The 18,647-nt window shown below is 45.4% G+C and overlaps 1 protein-coding gene across 1 annotated transcript in view; it reads left to right on the top strand.

Moving 5' to 3' along the window:
* The window catches only part of LOC124722784 (neurogenic locus Notch protein), a 155,642-nt gene that overhangs the window by 80,966 nt on the left and 56,029 nt on the right, over positions 1-18,647 (top strand). Inside the window, exons 5-6 of the mRNA XM_047247918.1 lie at positions 5,052-5,408; positions 15,174-15,329. Coding sequence (XP_047103874.1) covers positions 5,052-5,408; positions 15,174-15,329 — 513 coding nt within the window. The remainder of the gene's footprint in view (positions 1-5,051; positions 5,409-15,173; positions 15,330-18,647) is intronic.

Raw genomic sequence — 18,647 nt, 5'->3', positions numbered from 1 at the left:
CTTCACCGAACCTTCGGGATTGTTTGTATAACCACGCAGATACGTCACAAACAACGTCGGGCTTGATGGTCCAGTGGTCGAAGCGGACTCTCGAATAAACATCCATTCCCGCCAATCATGCCGTAAGAACTTTCTTTTACACACCCACACACCTCAGCTGAAGAAGCTTCAGATGAAATAAAAATCCTGTCACTGGTAGGTATGCAGCAAGTACGGCGAGTGACCCGTGCTGTACGTCGACGTGGGGAAGGGTAACGGCTGTGCAGCAAGCGTTGCAGAGGCTTCTGTGTTGATGGGACATTAAACAGCACCAATATGGGGCTCGACGAGGCACATAAGGGCTGGGAAGCCGTATCTGCGCTGTCTGTGTCTGGCGGGCTTCCAGCTTGCATTACGCGCTTATTCATTCAGCGGGCGACTGTGGCGCTGCGCGGCGCGGCGCGGTTGAATGTCCCAGCAAGGCCGACGCCTGCCACGCGGATTTCACTCTTTTTGCGCCTCCTTCCATTCGTTCCGGCTACGTTTCCCACCGCGGCGCGCCTGTGAAGTTCCTGCTGAGCGGGACACGAGAGATGACATGGCTGTGCGCGGCAGCACCGCCCCCGCAGGTCACTAGCCACATTACCGGACAGTTAAGATTCATCTGCACCCTATAAATATGCGAGACCAACGTACCGTCGACATCGACAACATGAAAAGCACGTATAACAAACACAGTCACTAATGAGAATATTCGTTTGACCACACTTTCATCCTCTCTCTGTCCTGCCGGCCGGAGTGGCCGTGCGGTTGTAGGCGCTACAGTCTGGAGCCGAGCGACCGCTCCGGTCGCAGGTTCGAATCCTGCCTCGGGCATGGATGTGTATGATGTCCTTAGGTTAGTTAGGTTTAATTAGTTCTAAGTTCTAGGCGACTGATGACCTCAGAAGTTAGGTCGCATAGTGCTCAGAGCCGTTTGAACCGTCTCTCTGTCCTATCGCGTTGTACAGGATTCGTGATTTTCACAATTTGGCAAATTTATTTTATTGTAATGTTGTGGTCGGATGCCCTTCGTGTCACCACAGTATTCAGTTAACATAAGGCGAGTCGCCTGCGAATCGTGTTAACTTTGTTCTCTGCTTTATCGTATTTCAAATGATTGTTTACCTGGTTGACTGGGGAACACTACAGTAATTGCTAAAACGAGAGTGGAAAACCGCATAAAACCTACAATGGTGATGGCCCGTATACTAGACCAGCGCTCGTTAATCGGCCGCGCAAATTCTATCAGGGTCCGGCCCACCTGCCAGTCGCACGCTTCGAATTAAGCTGTTCCAGCAGGCCAAATAATACGATACTTTCAGTGAAGTTTCTAATAAGAGTGTAAATATCCTGAAAGACATATTCGAATACAAAATTGGAAATGAGTAGACATTTAAAAATAAACACGCGTGAATCATTTTATATCTTATTACACCCCAAAACTAAACGTCCTGCTGCATATTCCATATGTATTGCAAGCCATGAGGCCTACAGAGAAGACATTCGGTTTAATTTACTGCAGCTATCCCACGGGTACCCCACTGATGTAGGTAACATATCAGGCAAGTTCTCCTGTTACCTAACTTCTTGAATCGACATCGCGTTTATGTCGGATCATGATTTGCGCTGATTTCCAATAAGTCATACTCATATACTTGCTTTAGGCTGCAGACAGATTAGGTAAATTCTTTACGTGTTCCACAGATCTTGGACTTTTTACCACCCTGAGAACCACTGAAAATTGTAATGTCTTTATAGTTGTAAGAACACACACTCGCCTGAAGGAATTCTATATTCTGGTTAAGTTCTGCACGTATTTACACACCACTGAAAATATTTGGGAGAAATTACGTAGTGTTACAGAACAATCCCTCGTCATTATACGAGATGTATATTGCAAGGAATAACACGTTTCTTGACTCGTTTCGGAAGCTGAGCTGTCAGAACTTTGAGAGAAAGCTCTTTACGATGCACAGTTCCTTTCTTTTAGCGTCCCACACCGTAGTATTTCTGTGGCGCTTTCTCGCTGATTCAATAAATCTGTGACTAGTCATCGCGAATTTGTAGTTCGAATTTTCTGTCCCCTCCGTTAACTCAGTCTGGTAACTGTCCCAGAGCGCGTAACAATATTAAAGAACTGATCGAAAGAACGTTTTTTGAGTTAACCTTGTTCGTGAGTGACTTACACTTTCTCTGGATTGCATCTGTCTTCTCCGCGGTGTCTTTCCACCGTACATCGCTCCTGGCTGGTACGGCTGTGGCAGATTGCAGATAGGGATCAGCGATTGCCTTGACGAGGCCTGGCGAGCGCGCCGGCTTCCCCCAGTACTCTGCTACTCCCAGCAGGTGCGAGGCAGCTTTGCAACTCAGTGTAACTACTTCTAAGACGCGGATATTGCAGCATACATCTATAAGCACGATTTTATCAGTAGTGTTTATTTTCAGCTCTCTTTACTTTCTTCCAAACCAATAACATTTATTACTAGATTCAATAAGTACTTCGGATAGTGCGAATTCGGCGAAGAGAACTACAGTTTCACGTACTGGCCTGTAATTTCTGACGTTTATAAATTTACGTACATTTCGATTTTAAAATATGTATTGAACCGGGAACTGTGGTTCCTGATACAAACACATGGAGTTACGCGGATTAAAATCTGTTACGTCTGAACGTGGGCGGGACTTGGTCAATTTTATAACATAAAAAAAAAGTTCGCACACGTTTTAAACCAAACATTGAAATAACGTTAGCAGCCTGTCTGTGCAGTCGTGGATATTGCTCTAGGGGTAACATTTTATAATAAGAGTCCTATAAATTCCTGAATTGGACAAACAGGTCGCAGAGCTGAGTGCTACATTGTACGTCTGTCAGCTCAAGTTGTAAATAATGAAGTACATTAACAGCGAAAAGTGAGAATGGTGTGACAAATAAATCGAAATTCCTCTTCAGTCGTGCAGTGTCTTGGAACTCATGATGAAATGTTTCAATCACTGAAATGTAGCCTGTCTGAGAAAGGTTGCATATCATAAACTAGAAGCAGACTTTCCCATAGGATTACTTCTTGTTTGAAAGCATCTATCTTGTTACCAAATGATCATCACGTTGCACGAATACAAATAAAGGGTGATTCGACGATAAAAGATTTTGTCACCACTCTACTTACCCTTAACTCAATTTTTATCCTAACGCCCGCCTTCAGTTCAGCCAACATTCAGTGTTGTTCGTCAGAAAACCAGTGCATCATAACGTCTTTGTGGCTGACGTTCTAATGATGTTCCAGTAAATGGTAGTCTTACAAAATTTGGGCAATGGTAATGATCTTTAGAAAATAATTTAGTTTTATGACTGAAACAATCGAATCGTTCAGTTTTTACCCCTCAAAAGTTTCAGTTTACCCCTCAGGGGTAATTACCCCAGATTGGGAAACACTGCCATAGCATCTTTGGAAATATTGAACCCACCGATAGCATCCGTCCGCTGTGACCCCTGACGACGTAAACTACTTGCAGAAATCCGATTGCCATAAAATACGCGATACGGGCACGAATTATGGCCATTCTCTCGTTATCAAATTCATTGGCGTCGACAGCTCTGACTCACTATCACCTTCCAGCCTAATTTAGATAAGCCTGGCATCATAAGCTACTTCATCAAAAATGCACTGTCCGCTCAGAAAGTTCCGAGGCTAATTATATTCCTCATATATAAGCCATGTCAGCGTGGTAAGTACGGTGGAGGCTTGTACTAAAAACTATAAAAAACATGTGCATTCTACCAGTCAGTGAGCAGACAGTGTTAAGTAGTTGAGGTGCGGCCGTAATGTGTGTGTGTGTGTGTTGTACTGTCACAAATCGCAGTGGAGCAGCATCTCTAAATTAGGTGTTAGAGGTATTCTACAGAACGTTTTGAACACGAGAGAAGTGCGTGCAAAGATTGTCCCTTACACCTAGACACACGAACAGAAACGACGACATGTGGACGCCTGCTTCAAGTTGATTGAAAAGAAAAACACGGGTATTATTTCTCTCTAATTAACACGGTTGACGAGACTTAGTGTTACGAATACGAACCTATCACAGAACGACAAAGTGCAGAATGGTTCTCTGGTGGCTCGCGAAGACCGAAGAAGGTGCTAATGTGACGCGCGGATTGAAATCCCAAAGAAACGTTTTCCTGAAAGTTTCGTGCGTTTCTGTGCGTTGTAGTCAAGTGGTGTCGAGGGGCGGCAGAGACTGTTCGCGCACCTATGCAACGAGTTATACGGGCCCTGCAACGAACACGTGACGTCACACTAGTCGGCTTGTCCGCCACACTCGGTGAACGCTCAGCTCCGTGCAGGGCCCACGTTAATTAAGTATTTAATTGAAAAGGTGTCCAATCGAGGTCTTAATTTTGTTGTGTACTTTCGAGAACTTCCGAGCATTTAAACACAGTCGAAATTACTAAATTCGTCTGAAATAGTTACTCGCTCCCCGCCGCTCGTAAGACCTGTGACGTACGCACCACGGCCTGTCTGTCTCGTGGGCGTCGTTTCGCGCACGTATGTCGTCATTGCGTTCGGACGAATGCCGGTGTCTGTTCTTTCGGTCGTGTCCGAAAGAAGTGACACCACGTATTCGTATAATTGATTCACCTCGATGGGCAAAGAATCCGCAATCGTTAGTACCGATGCACAATTACTTTCGACCTACTGCGAGAATCTCAAAGTAGCGAGCGTGGAGCACTTAGACTGGGACTGCGGATAGGTGGGAGTGTGGGTCGGTCGGGAAGCGTCTACTCCGCGTCCAGATGGCGCATCGGTTAACGACTGCCTAGTAAGCAGGAGATCCAGGGTCGGTATCCTGGTCCAGCACACATTTTCAGTCTTCACCGCTGATTCCGCATAAAATCCCGATGCAGCTGACATCGACAGTTCCTTTTCTTTCCCTTCCCTTTTCCCTCTCGACCCTCAATTTACAAACATTACGTTAGGAGTGCTGAGTTTGCGCGGTCGCCTCTGTTTGACGTACGTTTTGCTGCGTGTGTGCAGGATACCGAGGCAAGAACTGCGAGGAGAACATCGACGACTGCCCGGGCAACCTGTGCCAGAACGGCGCGACGTGCGTGGACGGCGTGAACTCGTACACGTGCGAGTGCCCGGCCAGCTACACGGGCGAGCACTGCCAGCGGGACGTGGACGAGTGCTCGCTGCGGCCGTCCGTCTGCCAGAACGGCGCCACCTGCACCAACTCCGTGGGCGGCTTCTCCTGCATCTGCGTCAACGGCTGGACCGGCGCCGACTGCTCCCTCAACATCGACGACTGCGCCGGCGCCGCCTGCTTCAACGGCGCCACCTGCATCGACCGCGTCGGCAGCTTCTACTGCCAGTGCACGCCGGGCAAGACAGGTCAGCACAACTCCAAATGAACACTACCACTCACATCTCGTCTCTTGACTCTCTTCCGGTATTCGTTTCTCATTTCACTTCTTCAGTTTTGTATGCCTTGGAGGCATAGAAATGTTACCGAGAGCCTACGGTACCATCATCCCACACACCACGCATCGTGCTTAAAATAATAGTGTTTAATCGTGTCACTGTATTTTTTATGTTATTCGTGGGCTGAAGAGCGGCGACGTGGTCGCCTCCAGGACCCTGCATCCGCGCCTCTATCCAAACTGGGACGAGTGAAATACCACAGCAATTAAAAAAGATAAATAACAAAGGGTTGGGGTATGGCCGCAGACAGGATTATTTTTCGGAGGGAGGGGCCATACCGGAAAGCTAATTTTACCTAGTGTGACATTTTATATTATAAATACAGACCTTTTAATAGATCAAACAGGCGCACAAGAATCGATGTGTTGTTTTCTTTCGAGCTGGCGCCTCATATAGTTTCGTAAATCTTTCTGTGCTGTTTTTTATGGACTTCTTTGCACCTGAAACTCCCTTCACTTGACTTTGAATAATATTAAGAAAGCGTTTTCGTACTAAAAAATTTCCATTGTATCTACAGGGCTATTACAAATGATTGAAGCGATTTCACAGCTCTACAATAACTTTATTATTTGAGATATTTTCACAATGCTTTGCACACACATACAAAAACTCAAAAAGTTTTTTTAGGCATTCACAAATGTTCGATATGTGCCCCTTTAGTGATTCGGCAGACATCAAGCCGATAATCAAGTTCCTCCTACACTCGGCGCAGCATGTTCCCATCAATGAGTTCGAAAGCATCGTTGATGCGAGCTCGCAGTTCTGGCACGTTTCTTGGTAGAGGAGGTTTAAACACTGAATCTTTCACATAACCCCACAGAAAGAAATCGCATGGGGTTAAGTTGGGAGAGCATGGAGGCCATGACATGAATTGCTGATCATGATCTCCACCACGACCGATCTATCGGTTTTCCAATCTCCTGTTTAAGAAATGCCGAACATCATGATGGAAGTGCGGTGGAGCACCATCCTGTTGAAAGATGAAGTCGGCGCTGTCGGTCTCCAGTTGTGGCATGAGCCAATTTTCCAGCATGTCCACATACACGTGTCCTGTAACGTTTTTTTCGCAGAAGAAAAAGGGGCCGTAAACTTTAAACCGTGAGATTGCACAAAACACGTTAACTTTTGGTGAATTGCGAATTTGCTGCACGAATGCGCGAGGATTCTCTACCGCCCAGATTCGCACATTGTGTCTGTTCACTTCACCATTAAGAAAAAATGTTGCTTCATCACTGAAAACAAGGTTGCAACCGCGCCGAATATTCAAAGCGTTTGACTTTATCATCGGGTGTCAGGGCTTGTAGCAATTGTAAACGGTAAGGCTTCTGCTTTAGCCTTTTCCGTAAGATTTTCCAAACCGTCGGCTGTGGTACGTTTAGCTCCCTGCTTGCTTTATTCGTCGACTTCCGCGGGCTACGCGTGAAACTTGCCCACACGCGTTCAACCGTTTCTTCGCTCACTGCAGGCCGACCCGTTGACTTCCCCTTACAAAGGCATCCAGAAGCTTTAAACTGCGCATACCATCGCCGAATGGAGTTAGCAGTTGGTGGATCTTTGTTGAACTTCGTCCTGAAGTGTCGTTGCACTGTTATGACTGACTGATGTGAGTGCATTTCAAGCGCGACATACGCTTTCTCGGCTCCTGTCGCCATTTTGTCTCACTGCGCTCTCGAGCGCTCTGGCGGCAGAAACCTGAAGTGCGGCTTCAGCCGAACAAAACTTTGAGTTTTTCGACGTATCTGTAGTGTGTCGTGACCATATGTCAATGAATGGAGCTACAGTGAATTTATGAAATCGCTTCAATCATTTGTAATAGCCCTGTAGTACAAGCCCGAACATATGGTGGAGGGGGGGGGGGGGGGGGGGCGGCGTGGCTTCGTTGGTGGACGCTCGAATGATGGTTAAATTAAACCACCTGACTGCAGAGGCTGTACCTCGTTGCGAACGTCACCTTTACTTCTCGAACTGTGGGTTTTGTGGTTTAACTGTATGCGTCCAGCATGGGCATCTGAGGCGAGTGTGTAGAGTTTTGGTGCCTTGTTTTCTTGTTGGTGAAGCCTGGTGCCAGCACACACTCCGCACCGCTTGAAAAGCGGCAAGAAGCCGGCGGAAATTGACGTTCACATCCGATGAACGGATTCAAAAGAAAACTGATGCCATTCCGCACCGTATCCTTTCTCGCGAGAGTGCTAGAGATTTTCCACGTAGTTTGTAAAGTATGAAGGAGATGGTTGCAAGTTATAAGTCAAGCTGTGAGGGGTGCCTCAGTCAATAAAGATGTTGCCAGCGAAAGTCACATGAGAATGAAGAAGATGAAAAAACATCTTGCTGAAATTTGGGTAAATACGGCCTCAAGATAGGTATAGTATTAAATGCAGTACCCGACTGAAAAATTGGAGGTCAAACTGTGTGGAGCATGTGCACAGCTTCCGGTATCTGGAGGAGAATAGAACAAGGAACCTACAGACGAATAATAGCATAATTGACAAGTCGGAGCTACTGAAAAAACTACTGATGTGTTGCAAAGACAACTCATTGAAAGTGTAACCTATCGAGGAACATTATACGTCGACAGTGAGATACATGCCATTACATGCAACGGAGACGAATACCCTGGGCAAGAGAGTTTACATCCGACTGGAGGAGGAGGAACAAACGGTTCGAGAGTCAGTTGGATTAAAAAAAGCTGAACTTTGGATACACGGAGCAATGATATAGAAGAGCAGACAGATTTGCTGGCTCATGACGAGAATGGGCGTAAACACGATGACCTCGAAAAAATGGAACACAACATGCCTGACGCTAAAAAACTGGATGAAACAAGTGAGGGAGAATTGGAAAGCAATTGGAACAAGGGGTAGGAAATCTAACAGTGATGGATTGGTGGAGGATCGTATGTGGGCTCATACCAAAATCAAAATCGAGATCACGGACACCGAGAGAACAAGGAGAAGCGACGACTGAAGAGGTATTGGGAAGAAAGAAGGCGTGCTAAACAAGTTAACATTACGATAGATGTTGCGTCAATGGTGGTGGTAAGTTCCTATGGGACCATACTGCTGAAGTCATCGGTCCCTCGGCTTACACACTACTTAAACTAACTTATGCTAAGAACACACACACACACACACACACACACACACACACATACACACACACACACATACACGCCCAAGGGAGAACTCGAACCTCCGGCGCGGGGGGGGGGGGGGGGGCGCAATGCGTGACACGGCGCCCCAAACCACGCGATCAACACGCATCAAAATACTCTTCGGTGATTTGTGTTTTATGCAGTGCAGCATTCCTGAATTAGACTCACGATTTTGATTATTTATAAAGAAAAGTGCGGTAAACATGGAGGGAATGTTGACTAGGACAAATCGTACAGAGGTTAAATTTGGCTGGCCCAATTACACAGCATGCTTCATAAGATACAATGTGTGTTAAATATGAAGTTGCCAAAGACGAACGTAGATGTCGGGGTTCGCTACACGTCAGTGTGTCACCACAACCAGGGTTGCGGGCACTGCCACACACAAACCCGTGCGGAGTAGATAGTAAATAGCGTTGAGGGGGCAGACGAGGATGGCGCGAGGATACAGCTGCTTTGATGTAGCCACGCGAATGCTGTGGCGGTTCCTGGCCAAAGGTGAGGAGCGAGTCGTTGCACGTCCCGGCTACACGGTTCTGGCTGGCCCCATTACAAACCCCGGACTGCGCGGCCCTTGTCTCGTGTCCGTATCGGCGGAGCCGTTACGCCGCTTTGCTTATTATCTTGTGTGCGAGTCACGCCGTTATTAGCTCCAGCTAACCACGTCCTTTCGAACGTTCACCTTTCTTCGACATATCACAAGCGCACTGCAACGAGGCCGAACACAGTTGATATAAATCGCTAATTTACAGCTTTTCGGAAAACCCAGAACAACATTCAGCCGTTGCAGATCAGTTTGTAATGAACATGGGGAAACAGGGCGAGGAGGAGGACAAAGAAGAAGAAGTAATGATTTGGACGCCAGTGTTCTTCTTTATCCTATGTCCACGCTCCAGCGACGGACAAGCGAGTGCTCATTAGTGTGTTCTCGCGTGATATAGCCATTTACTTCTGCATCATCCGTCAGTTAATCCCGTATCATTCTTTATGGTCTGTTCGATTTGGCTCACTATGGACTGCAAAGTAACAGCTTCAGTATGCGACCAAGCGTGGTGTGGGGCCTAGACACACGATGGCGTCCGGACCAAAGTTGTGCTGATCAGATAAAAGCCTTGTGGATGCAACAGAATAATGCGTGAACTAATAAGACGGAAGTCGTCCATTTTAGTATTACTTTTAGTTTCCGCTAGGTGTTACCTGTGGCTGCGCTCTCATATCCATAGTGATGGTGACTAGCACGGAGAGGACGCCTACTCGTCACCGCCGAATTGATGGTACGTGTAGGGCGTGCTGAGACAAAGTGCCCTAAGTGGAAGCTCCAGATCGCCAAACGTTTAGGAAATAAAAGAAATTTTGATACGGATCTATCACCATGTGCACCTTATCAATTGTCCCTGTGAGAATTTCTCTGGCAACCGGTGTTTGGCTCAGCGGTAAGAGATCGCATTCGCATTGAGACGGTCGCAGAGTAGACTCCGCCAATTGGCAAATATTTTTGTGTTCCTTGGCAATGCGTAAACTACTGACATCATACAGGTTATTTTATTAATTTATATAAGCACAAAAAGTATAGGCATAGGCTGAAATGCGGGACTGCAAACATTTAAAAAGGGTTTGTACTCGTAGTTAACGCGTACACGGCAACTTCGTGTATGTAAAATGGTTCAAATGGCTCTGAGCACTATGGGACTTAACATCTGAGGTCATCACTCCCCTAGAGCTTAGAACTACTTAAACCTAACTAACCTAAGGACATCACACACACCCATGTCCGAGGCAGGATTCGAACCTGCGACCGTAGCGATTTCGCGGTTCCAGACTGAAGTGCCTAGAACCTCTCGGCCGGCCGCGAGAGTAGCTGGTGATGTATAATGGAATGTAGTTTTGTGCAAGCTCCTCGGGAAGTGATTTCGTCTTCTTTCTCGATGAGATAAGTGCAGTTTTGACATTTATTAGATTTTTATCTCACGATAAAAAATATACATCGCAGGGTTGCTGTAGTGGCGTAAATTTGGGGGGGAATTACTTTTGCTACTGCACGTTGGCATTCCGTCTTGCTCTTGAAATAGTTGGTCGTATTTGTGGATTTTTTTGTCCTCCCCACGCATCAGTCAGCAGAAGACATTTATTCTGTTGCACTTAGGGCTTCATCGCATCAGTGAAATATTTTTTGTACAAGTCTGTTGTCGATTTACCGGACTTAGGAGGAGGAGTACAAAAGTACTTGCCGCAACATTTTCAATACGAAACCGTTCTTTCGCTGCTGAGCCAAACACTGCTTCCTAAACACATTGTCACAGAGACAATTGATAAGGTACACATGGCGATAGATTCGAATCAAAACTCTTTTTATTTCCTAAACGCTTGGCCATCTGAAGTTCTTTGATGTCTAGGCACGTCCTACGTGTACCGTGAACTTGGCGATTAGGCGTCCTCTCCTTGTAAGTAACGTCAGCTGCCCTCACGTGTCGGCTAGCATAGCCTTTGATACGCTGCCCTCCTCCGACTACCCCAAACCGTGCGCAGAAAGGACACAAGCGCAAATCTGTGTGTCGTGCTATTAAACTAGCTATACATCATACGGCGTGCACATTAAATTCCTTAACACAGTTATTGTCCGCTCCTTACTTCACCCTCTTACTGATCGATTTTTACTTTCCGTAGTAGCCTGTGTTCCTTCTCAGATTTCAAGCTATCTCCATATCAAACGTCGAAATCGGTTCAGCGGTTCAGTTGTGAAAACATGACAGAGTTACTTTCGCTGTGATATAATTATGGATAAAATTTTAAATCACAATATCTTTTGTTTTCCGTGATCCGATTTTGATGAAATAAAGCTTACCCTTTGTCCCAAGCTACGCGCAAGTTGTCTGTGTAAACACCGTGAAAATTCGTGTAGTAGTTTTTGAGATTAGCGCCTTCACACAGACAAACACGACGGTTTTACAGTTTTATCATTACTATAGATACCGAGATTATTTTCTTCGTAGTCTTCAGTAATTCCACGAAGTTTTTCTTTTTACACACTTATTTTCTTTCTTCGCAGAGGAGAATAATACAGACTCTTCCATTGTCAAGTTGTACTGAGAATCAGATTGGCTACCTCTCTTAGCAGCACAATTGTGCGCTCATCTCGAGTCACACATTTCGCTTGCCCAACCTGTATATTTGGCGGTCGCTTTAGAGCTTAGCTAGTATTGATTTATACTAACAGTTTAAAGCTCTGCGCACGTTCTATCACCAATCTTTGTCTGATATTGTCTGACTGAAATTAGGTATTTAGACGTGTACCGTTCTCATATTCTTCATTTTAGTAAGAGTCTTTCGTGGCCCACCTGATAACAAAGACTTTCAGATATTCTCTCGAAGGTAGAAGTATGAAACAAATTCTTCATCGATATGACAATACTTTAGATTTTCGTATGCAATTCCGTGCTTGTATGTCTCAATTTATGGTGAACATAAATAAAGCACAAAACCTTGCTGTACACTTCAAACATTCTTAATGCAGCATTCTTTGTTAGGCCGAGACAGGATGCTGTGCTCCCCACGTTACTTCCTGTGACAGTTCCTTAGTTTCGTTTTGACCCTTCAGCTAGTTCGCATTATACACGCTCTCTGTTAAATCCATTTCTCACTTCCTTTGTTTTCTTTTCGGAGAACCTATGCTGGACCGTCTCAAAGATATTTGAAACTCCCAGTTGTATCCTTTCTTCCTAAACGTATTCTGGCGGAGATGGTCGTCATAACTTTAATTTTTTCAGATAATACCTTTACAATAATCTTCATAGCCACTGCCTTAGAGTATTTAATTCCTTTATTTGGTCTTTAAGTAGTGTTCACGAGTATCGAAGAATCATCTGCAGAAACAAGGCTGAATCATTTTTTGACACATCGAACACTCTTTATTGTGGTTTCTGCTCGCTGTTTTTAATCGTAACATTAAAAAGAAACAGTGAAACACAATCGTTTGCCTAACGATTGTTTTAATTTGTAAGGATTCGGAAATATCTCTGAAGATCTCTATATCACTACATTGTAGACTTTTTGAAGTACACACCCTCTTGAGGATTGTCCTGGTCGCACGTGTGTGTTGTTCAGGTCGCACTCACGGAGTCTGGCGTCAAAGTTCCCAAGATTTTATCGTCCTGTCAGAGTAGGCTGAACCTGCAGCATATCACAGTTCTGTAACTCGTAGCGACACAGCGCAGATCTGCTGGATATGTTTTTGGTTGCTCATTGTTTCTTTTTCCGATTGTGCGGACAATCCAAATGACACGGAAAGCGTATTCAAATGGTTCTGAGCACTATGGGACTTAACATCTGTGGTCACCAGTCCCCTAGAACTTAGAACTACTTAAACCCAACTAACCTAAGGACATCACACACATCCATGCCCGAGGCAGGATTCGAACCTGCGACCGTAGCAGTCCCGCGGTTCCGGACTGAGCGCCTAGAACCGCTAGACCACCGCGGCCGGCGAAAGCGTATTATTGAATGATTTGTAAAGCTACACGCATTTAGACTGCACCCATAGGAATATAACGTGAGATTATTTTCTTTTTTCTGCGGTAGTAATGGGAAAGGAGATGATGATGTTGGCACGGTAGTCGCTCTCGAGTCTGTCTGCCTGTCTGTCTGTCTGTGTGTGTGTGTGTGTGTGTGTGTGTGTGTGTGTGTGTGTGAGGGAGCGAGAGCGGACGAGGTCCTTACGGTGCTGACCATTCTGCAATTGGCGCGGTAATTAGCAATCTCTTTGTGCTTGTCTTGGCCAATAAACCTGTAACGGCTAATAAAAGTATTGCTTCTAACGATGTGTCAATTGGAGTCAAGGGGGTCACTCTGAATCAGGCCAGGCGAGTCGCATGGCAAGTGGTGCCTGGCAGAGGAAATCATCATCGTGGGGGCGCAGCCGCAGCCGCAGCCGCAGCCGCAGCCGCCATCCTTGTTTGCTAAGTCGCTGTAATGTGGTAATTGGCCCCTGCGTCGAGCACGACGCCACACTGCCAGCAGCTCCTCCCGCATCCCTGTTTGCTGGACGTAGCGGTTAGCACACTGGACTCGCATTCGGGAGGACGACGGTTCAAACCCGTGTCCGGCCATCCTGATTTAGGTGTTCCGTGATTTCCCTAAACCGCTTCAGGCAAATGCCGGTATGGTTCCTCTGAAAGGGCACGACCAATTCCTTCCAAATCAGATGGAACCGATGACCTCGCTGTTTGGTTCCCTACCTCAAATCAACCGATCCACCAACCGACGTAGCAGTATTCCCAGAATTCTGGCGTTCTCAGTGTGTGCTCTGAAAAGTAACTCAGTCCTTGACAAATAATAAGAAATTTGCTTGCTATGATCTGCGGATCTAAAATTTGTTAAACTAAACTGAATTTTACACGAGATTGTTTAGAAATTTTGGAGTGTATCCCAGTCATTTACGAAAAGAAAGTAGATGTTTACATTCGGGGTAGTTCTACGCCTGTACGCTGCAGCGCCGATTTAATAATGTAATTGGCTAGCTTGCATTCTCCAAATGCCTCAAAGACGCGAACTACAGATGTTACACATGCACGCAAGTGAAGGCATAACATTAGAAGTTGCAATTTTTCGTAAACTTCTCTGTTACGAACAGTTTCGTCGACTTACGCTTAAACATGATATCACTCGATGCGAACGATATAATCGAAACTCACGCAGATGATTACCACGAATTTCTTAATTCTCAGCCTGTTCGAGTCTGATCGTCTGTAAGATTTTAACCTCGGGACAAAGTACCCTGCCAGTGGTGTTAGATGGGATATTTTAATTATACGCATGACATCTGCACTTACAAATGGTGGGCTGTGGCGTGCTTCAAATACAACACGTACATCAGACCAGTATGGCAATATTATGTCATCGTATACCTTCTTATGGGCAAACAGCCAACGAATCCTCCTTCAAGATGGGGCAAAGGCCAAATTGTTCGATAGTACGAAAATAAAGACTAAAAATTTACAGGTACAGACAGCAAGGAGCCATATAAGAGCCTTAGGAGGCCAAAAGGAAGCGTAACATTACAATTATAATGTCTAAGTATGAAGTTGTGATTAAGCGTGAACATATGTGTATATCCGAACCTCTCGATACATGTTTTTCACAGTCATGTTCTTGTACGTAGCATATGTAAATAGCCCCTCAGGTATTATCGATTGGCATATTAGGGGAAGGCGAGTAATCAAAGCCGGTCGGTGTGGCCGAGCAGTTCTAGGCGCTTCAGTCCGGAATCGCACGACTGTTACGATCGCAGGTTCGAATCCTGCCTCGGGCATGGATGTGTGTGATGTCCTTAGGTTAGTTAGGTTTAAGTAGTTGTAAGCCTAGGGGACTGATGACCTCAGATGTTAAGTCCCATAGTGCTGAGAGCCATTTGAACCATTTTGAAGTAATCAGACTTGTCTCAAATATAATGGGAAGGAACGGTGCAACGTTTTTAGTTAAGTTTACTTTATACATGGTAGAATAAAGAGCGAGGCGTGTGTTTTGTGCAGGGCTGCTGTGCCACCTGGACGACGCGTGCACGTCGAACCCGTGCCACGCAGACGCCATCTGCGACACGAGCCCCATCAACGGCTCCTACACGTGTTCCTGCGCCAGCGGCTACAAGGGCGTCGACTGCAGTGAAGACATCGACGAGTGTGAGCAAGGTGAGTCACCGTTTACCCAATCCGTCCTTTACTTTTTCCACTTGGCATTTTCTTCATTGGGCATCGTTCACTCCTGTTCTTACAGTTTTCCTTCGCAGAAGACACGAATACTAATTGTAATCGTTATGTTCTCTGCCTGCAAAAACCCCTGTGATACGCCAGTAGTTGCGCACGGTACTGAATATATGAGCACGAGATTTGCCGTTGGATGAGAATAGAGTGGTATAACTCCTGGGAAAAGGCAGGATTCTTTTGAACCTCGCGCATCTACTGTATGTCCTCTCGACTGGAGTGACAGGATTTCTTAGACAAGTCTGTCGGACGTTGCCCTACATGGCGCTAGAGTAAACAGTGAGAAGATAACTTCCAAATGCGCCGAACACAGAGCACACTATCCGCAGCAGAGGGGTAGATAAGAATGCCCACTCAGTTGTGCAAATGGAGGTTGCATCGTTAGTAAATTGCCGCGCAATACAGGAACATTTGCAAATCAGTGTCCGGTGCAAAGACTTCAATAATTCTGCGAGCCGCTTTCCTGAGCGGTAGGGCGACTGTTCTAAGCACTGACTGATGCCCGTTTTTCAGCTACAGTGGAAATAGAGTATATTTTCACTCTTTTCTCCTGTTCTTATATTTCTCTTTTTGAGACTATCTTTCCTTTTTTAATGGTGTGTATTCCACCCTAGTTCTCACCTTATTGCTGAAGTAGTTATATTGGAATTTGTTATCACTGGAGTTTGACTGGTTTTTTCAGATACTTTATGTATCTGAATTCCTTATGCAGGTATCTGAATTCCTTATGCAGCCTAATTGGCTTAGTCGCATTATTCTTGAAACAAATGATACACTGTAATTTACACAGTAGTCGGTGATAAACGGAACAGATTGACAGCTGACCAGCAACATAAATGCTGTTCTACGCACATAAGTAGGCGGCGAGCCCTATATTGACTGATTGCACCATTATTGATCAATCACTGATATTAGTCACAACCGTCAAGGAATGTAAGGAAGGGCAATTCTTCCACGAACGCCCTCTTAAAAAACCTTCGTCCTACTAATTAGTGAGAGGTCAAGGTTCTTTCCCAAGGTGAGTTTACACGACGGACAGAGAAGTTTCAGAAAAGAACAATAAAATTTTTCATCAGTTCGTCTGGTTACCATGAGGGCATCACAGAAATGCTCGATAGAAAGCGCTAGGAAATGCATGTTGCGTAAAAGCTATGTGTTAAAATTCCGATGGAGACTGGCTGTTAAAATTTTGAGAGCATACGTTCCAAGGTGGGAAAACAGCTCACCACTTCATACCTCATACATTTAGCGTAATTACAACACCTGTAAAATTTAAGAGAAATTCAGATATACGAAGATGCGCAGCGAAAATCTTAATTCGCTCGCAATAACCACGAATGGAAGAGAAATGGGCTATAATGAAATTTACAATGTGTACCCTCAACCACACACAGGACGCTGGTTTGGAGAGTTCACGCGTAGTGTTGTTATAGCTCGACTAAACCGTTTTCTGACGACAATAGGGAGCAGTTGTACATGTGCATCAGTAGTCCTCCCGCTACGTATTTCACTCTCCTTTCCCCTTTTCACTGATGCCTCGAGGGAAGAACAAAAATGTCGGAAGCCTCCGTATGAGCTCGAATTACTTAGATTTTACCGTCATGATTATTTCGCGCTATGTGTGTGAGGGGAGGTAATACATTGCTTGATTTGGAACGTAAGTTCACGGAATTTTAAGAGTAAATTACTTCTTGACGCGCGTATCGCCCTACCTGTAGCGTCTGCAGTGGACTTGGGTGAACATTTCTGTGACTATAGGCGCTGTTTCTTTTTAGATCTCTCGTATCTCTTCTCTTAATGCTACTCAGCAAGGATCCCAGATTGATAAGCAGTACTCAAGAATCGGTCGAACGAAGGTTTGTAAGTTAAAACCTTCGTCGGTGAATCACATTTCTTATTCCAATGAACCTCTTTGGCATCTTCCTTTACTGCAACTCGTTTTATTAAGTCGGTCCAGTTCGTCACTTCGATCACATATTTATAAATATCTTATGACAATGATTGTTTCCAACAATTGATAATCAAACAGCATTGCGTCTTTTCATCTGTTTGAGAGCGATGTGATACATTTGTTTGCGTTGCATGTTACCTGCCAGTCCTTTCTTCTAGCGCTGGTTCTCTCTGGTAATCCTTCATCTCGTTGCAATTCAAACGCATTCGGAATTCCCTGTACATAACAGTGGGCTAGGACACTATAATGAACTAAGGGGTCATTTGATATCCTGACATTAAGGAATAGGGTTGCATTATGTATAACACATTCTCATCGCAGCTCGAGAGTCATTGTAATAACGTGAAAACTTTGGCCAATGACTCTTGTATCCACGTGGCACCTAATTTCCTCATCGTTCAGATGTCTGTGTTCCATTTGGTTTTGCTAGAGTCTGAAGGACTTAAGAGATAAATAGGGTTGGTTCAAATGTTTCTGAGCACTATGGAACTTAACATCTGAGGTCATCAGTCCCCTAGAACTTAGAACTACTTAAACCTAACTAACCTAAGGACATCACACACATCCATGCCCGAGGTAGGATTCGAACCTGCGACCGTAACGGTCGCGCGGTTCCAGACTGAAGCGCCTAGAACCGTTCGGCCACACCGGCCGGCTGCAGCCGTAGTGTCATTCCCCTTATTAGATAAAATCTTAGCGAGTTCAGCAATACTTCGTTACGGAAGAATCGGACAGACAGTGACAGAGCGCGTAATGATGCAGCTTACAGATCCGGTTTCAACTCCGGCTCATTGCTTTAATCCGACGCTAGAGGTTAGGTATCACAGTCATTCGTAATTCGTGACTATGAGATCTCGTCTTCTCTCTTCTCTCATATTGTGTGCTGCTATTCCCTGCTATTGGCTCTGCCACAGCGGTTTATGAAAGTTGATGACCGTCGTTAATTCTAGCGTCAATTGGCAAGCGTTGTAGATGCGGACGCAGCCATCTGTGAGATAGCGTGTGAGCTCTGACATTCAGCTTACCGGAGTAAAGTCGTGAGCGTCGAATGAGGTGGTGTGGCCCGTGTTTTACAGCGCGCTACTGGCGGCTTGTTCCGATTTTTCAATTGGCCGCTTTTCAGGAAGCATCTTGCAAGGACAGAGCACTCTTTCAGGGCGAAAGCCGAAAGCGTGATAGTAGTGTAGCATCGAGGCATGTCTCGAGTTAAACCGTGATCATTTCCGTTATCTCATTTTCGGATTCAATGACGACCAGTGCGGATGTCCTGTTACACGTACTTGCTTGTTGTTTTC

Source organism: Schistocerca piceifrons, chromosome X, assembly GCF_021461385.2.
Source record: "Schistocerca piceifrons isolate TAMUIC-IGC-003096 chromosome X, iqSchPice1.1, whole genome shotgun sequence".
NCBI classification, from domain to species: Eukaryota; Metazoa; Arthropoda; class Insecta; order Orthoptera; family Acrididae; genus Schistocerca; species Schistocerca piceifrons.
This window is presented reverse-complemented; position numbering and strand designations above follow the sequence as displayed.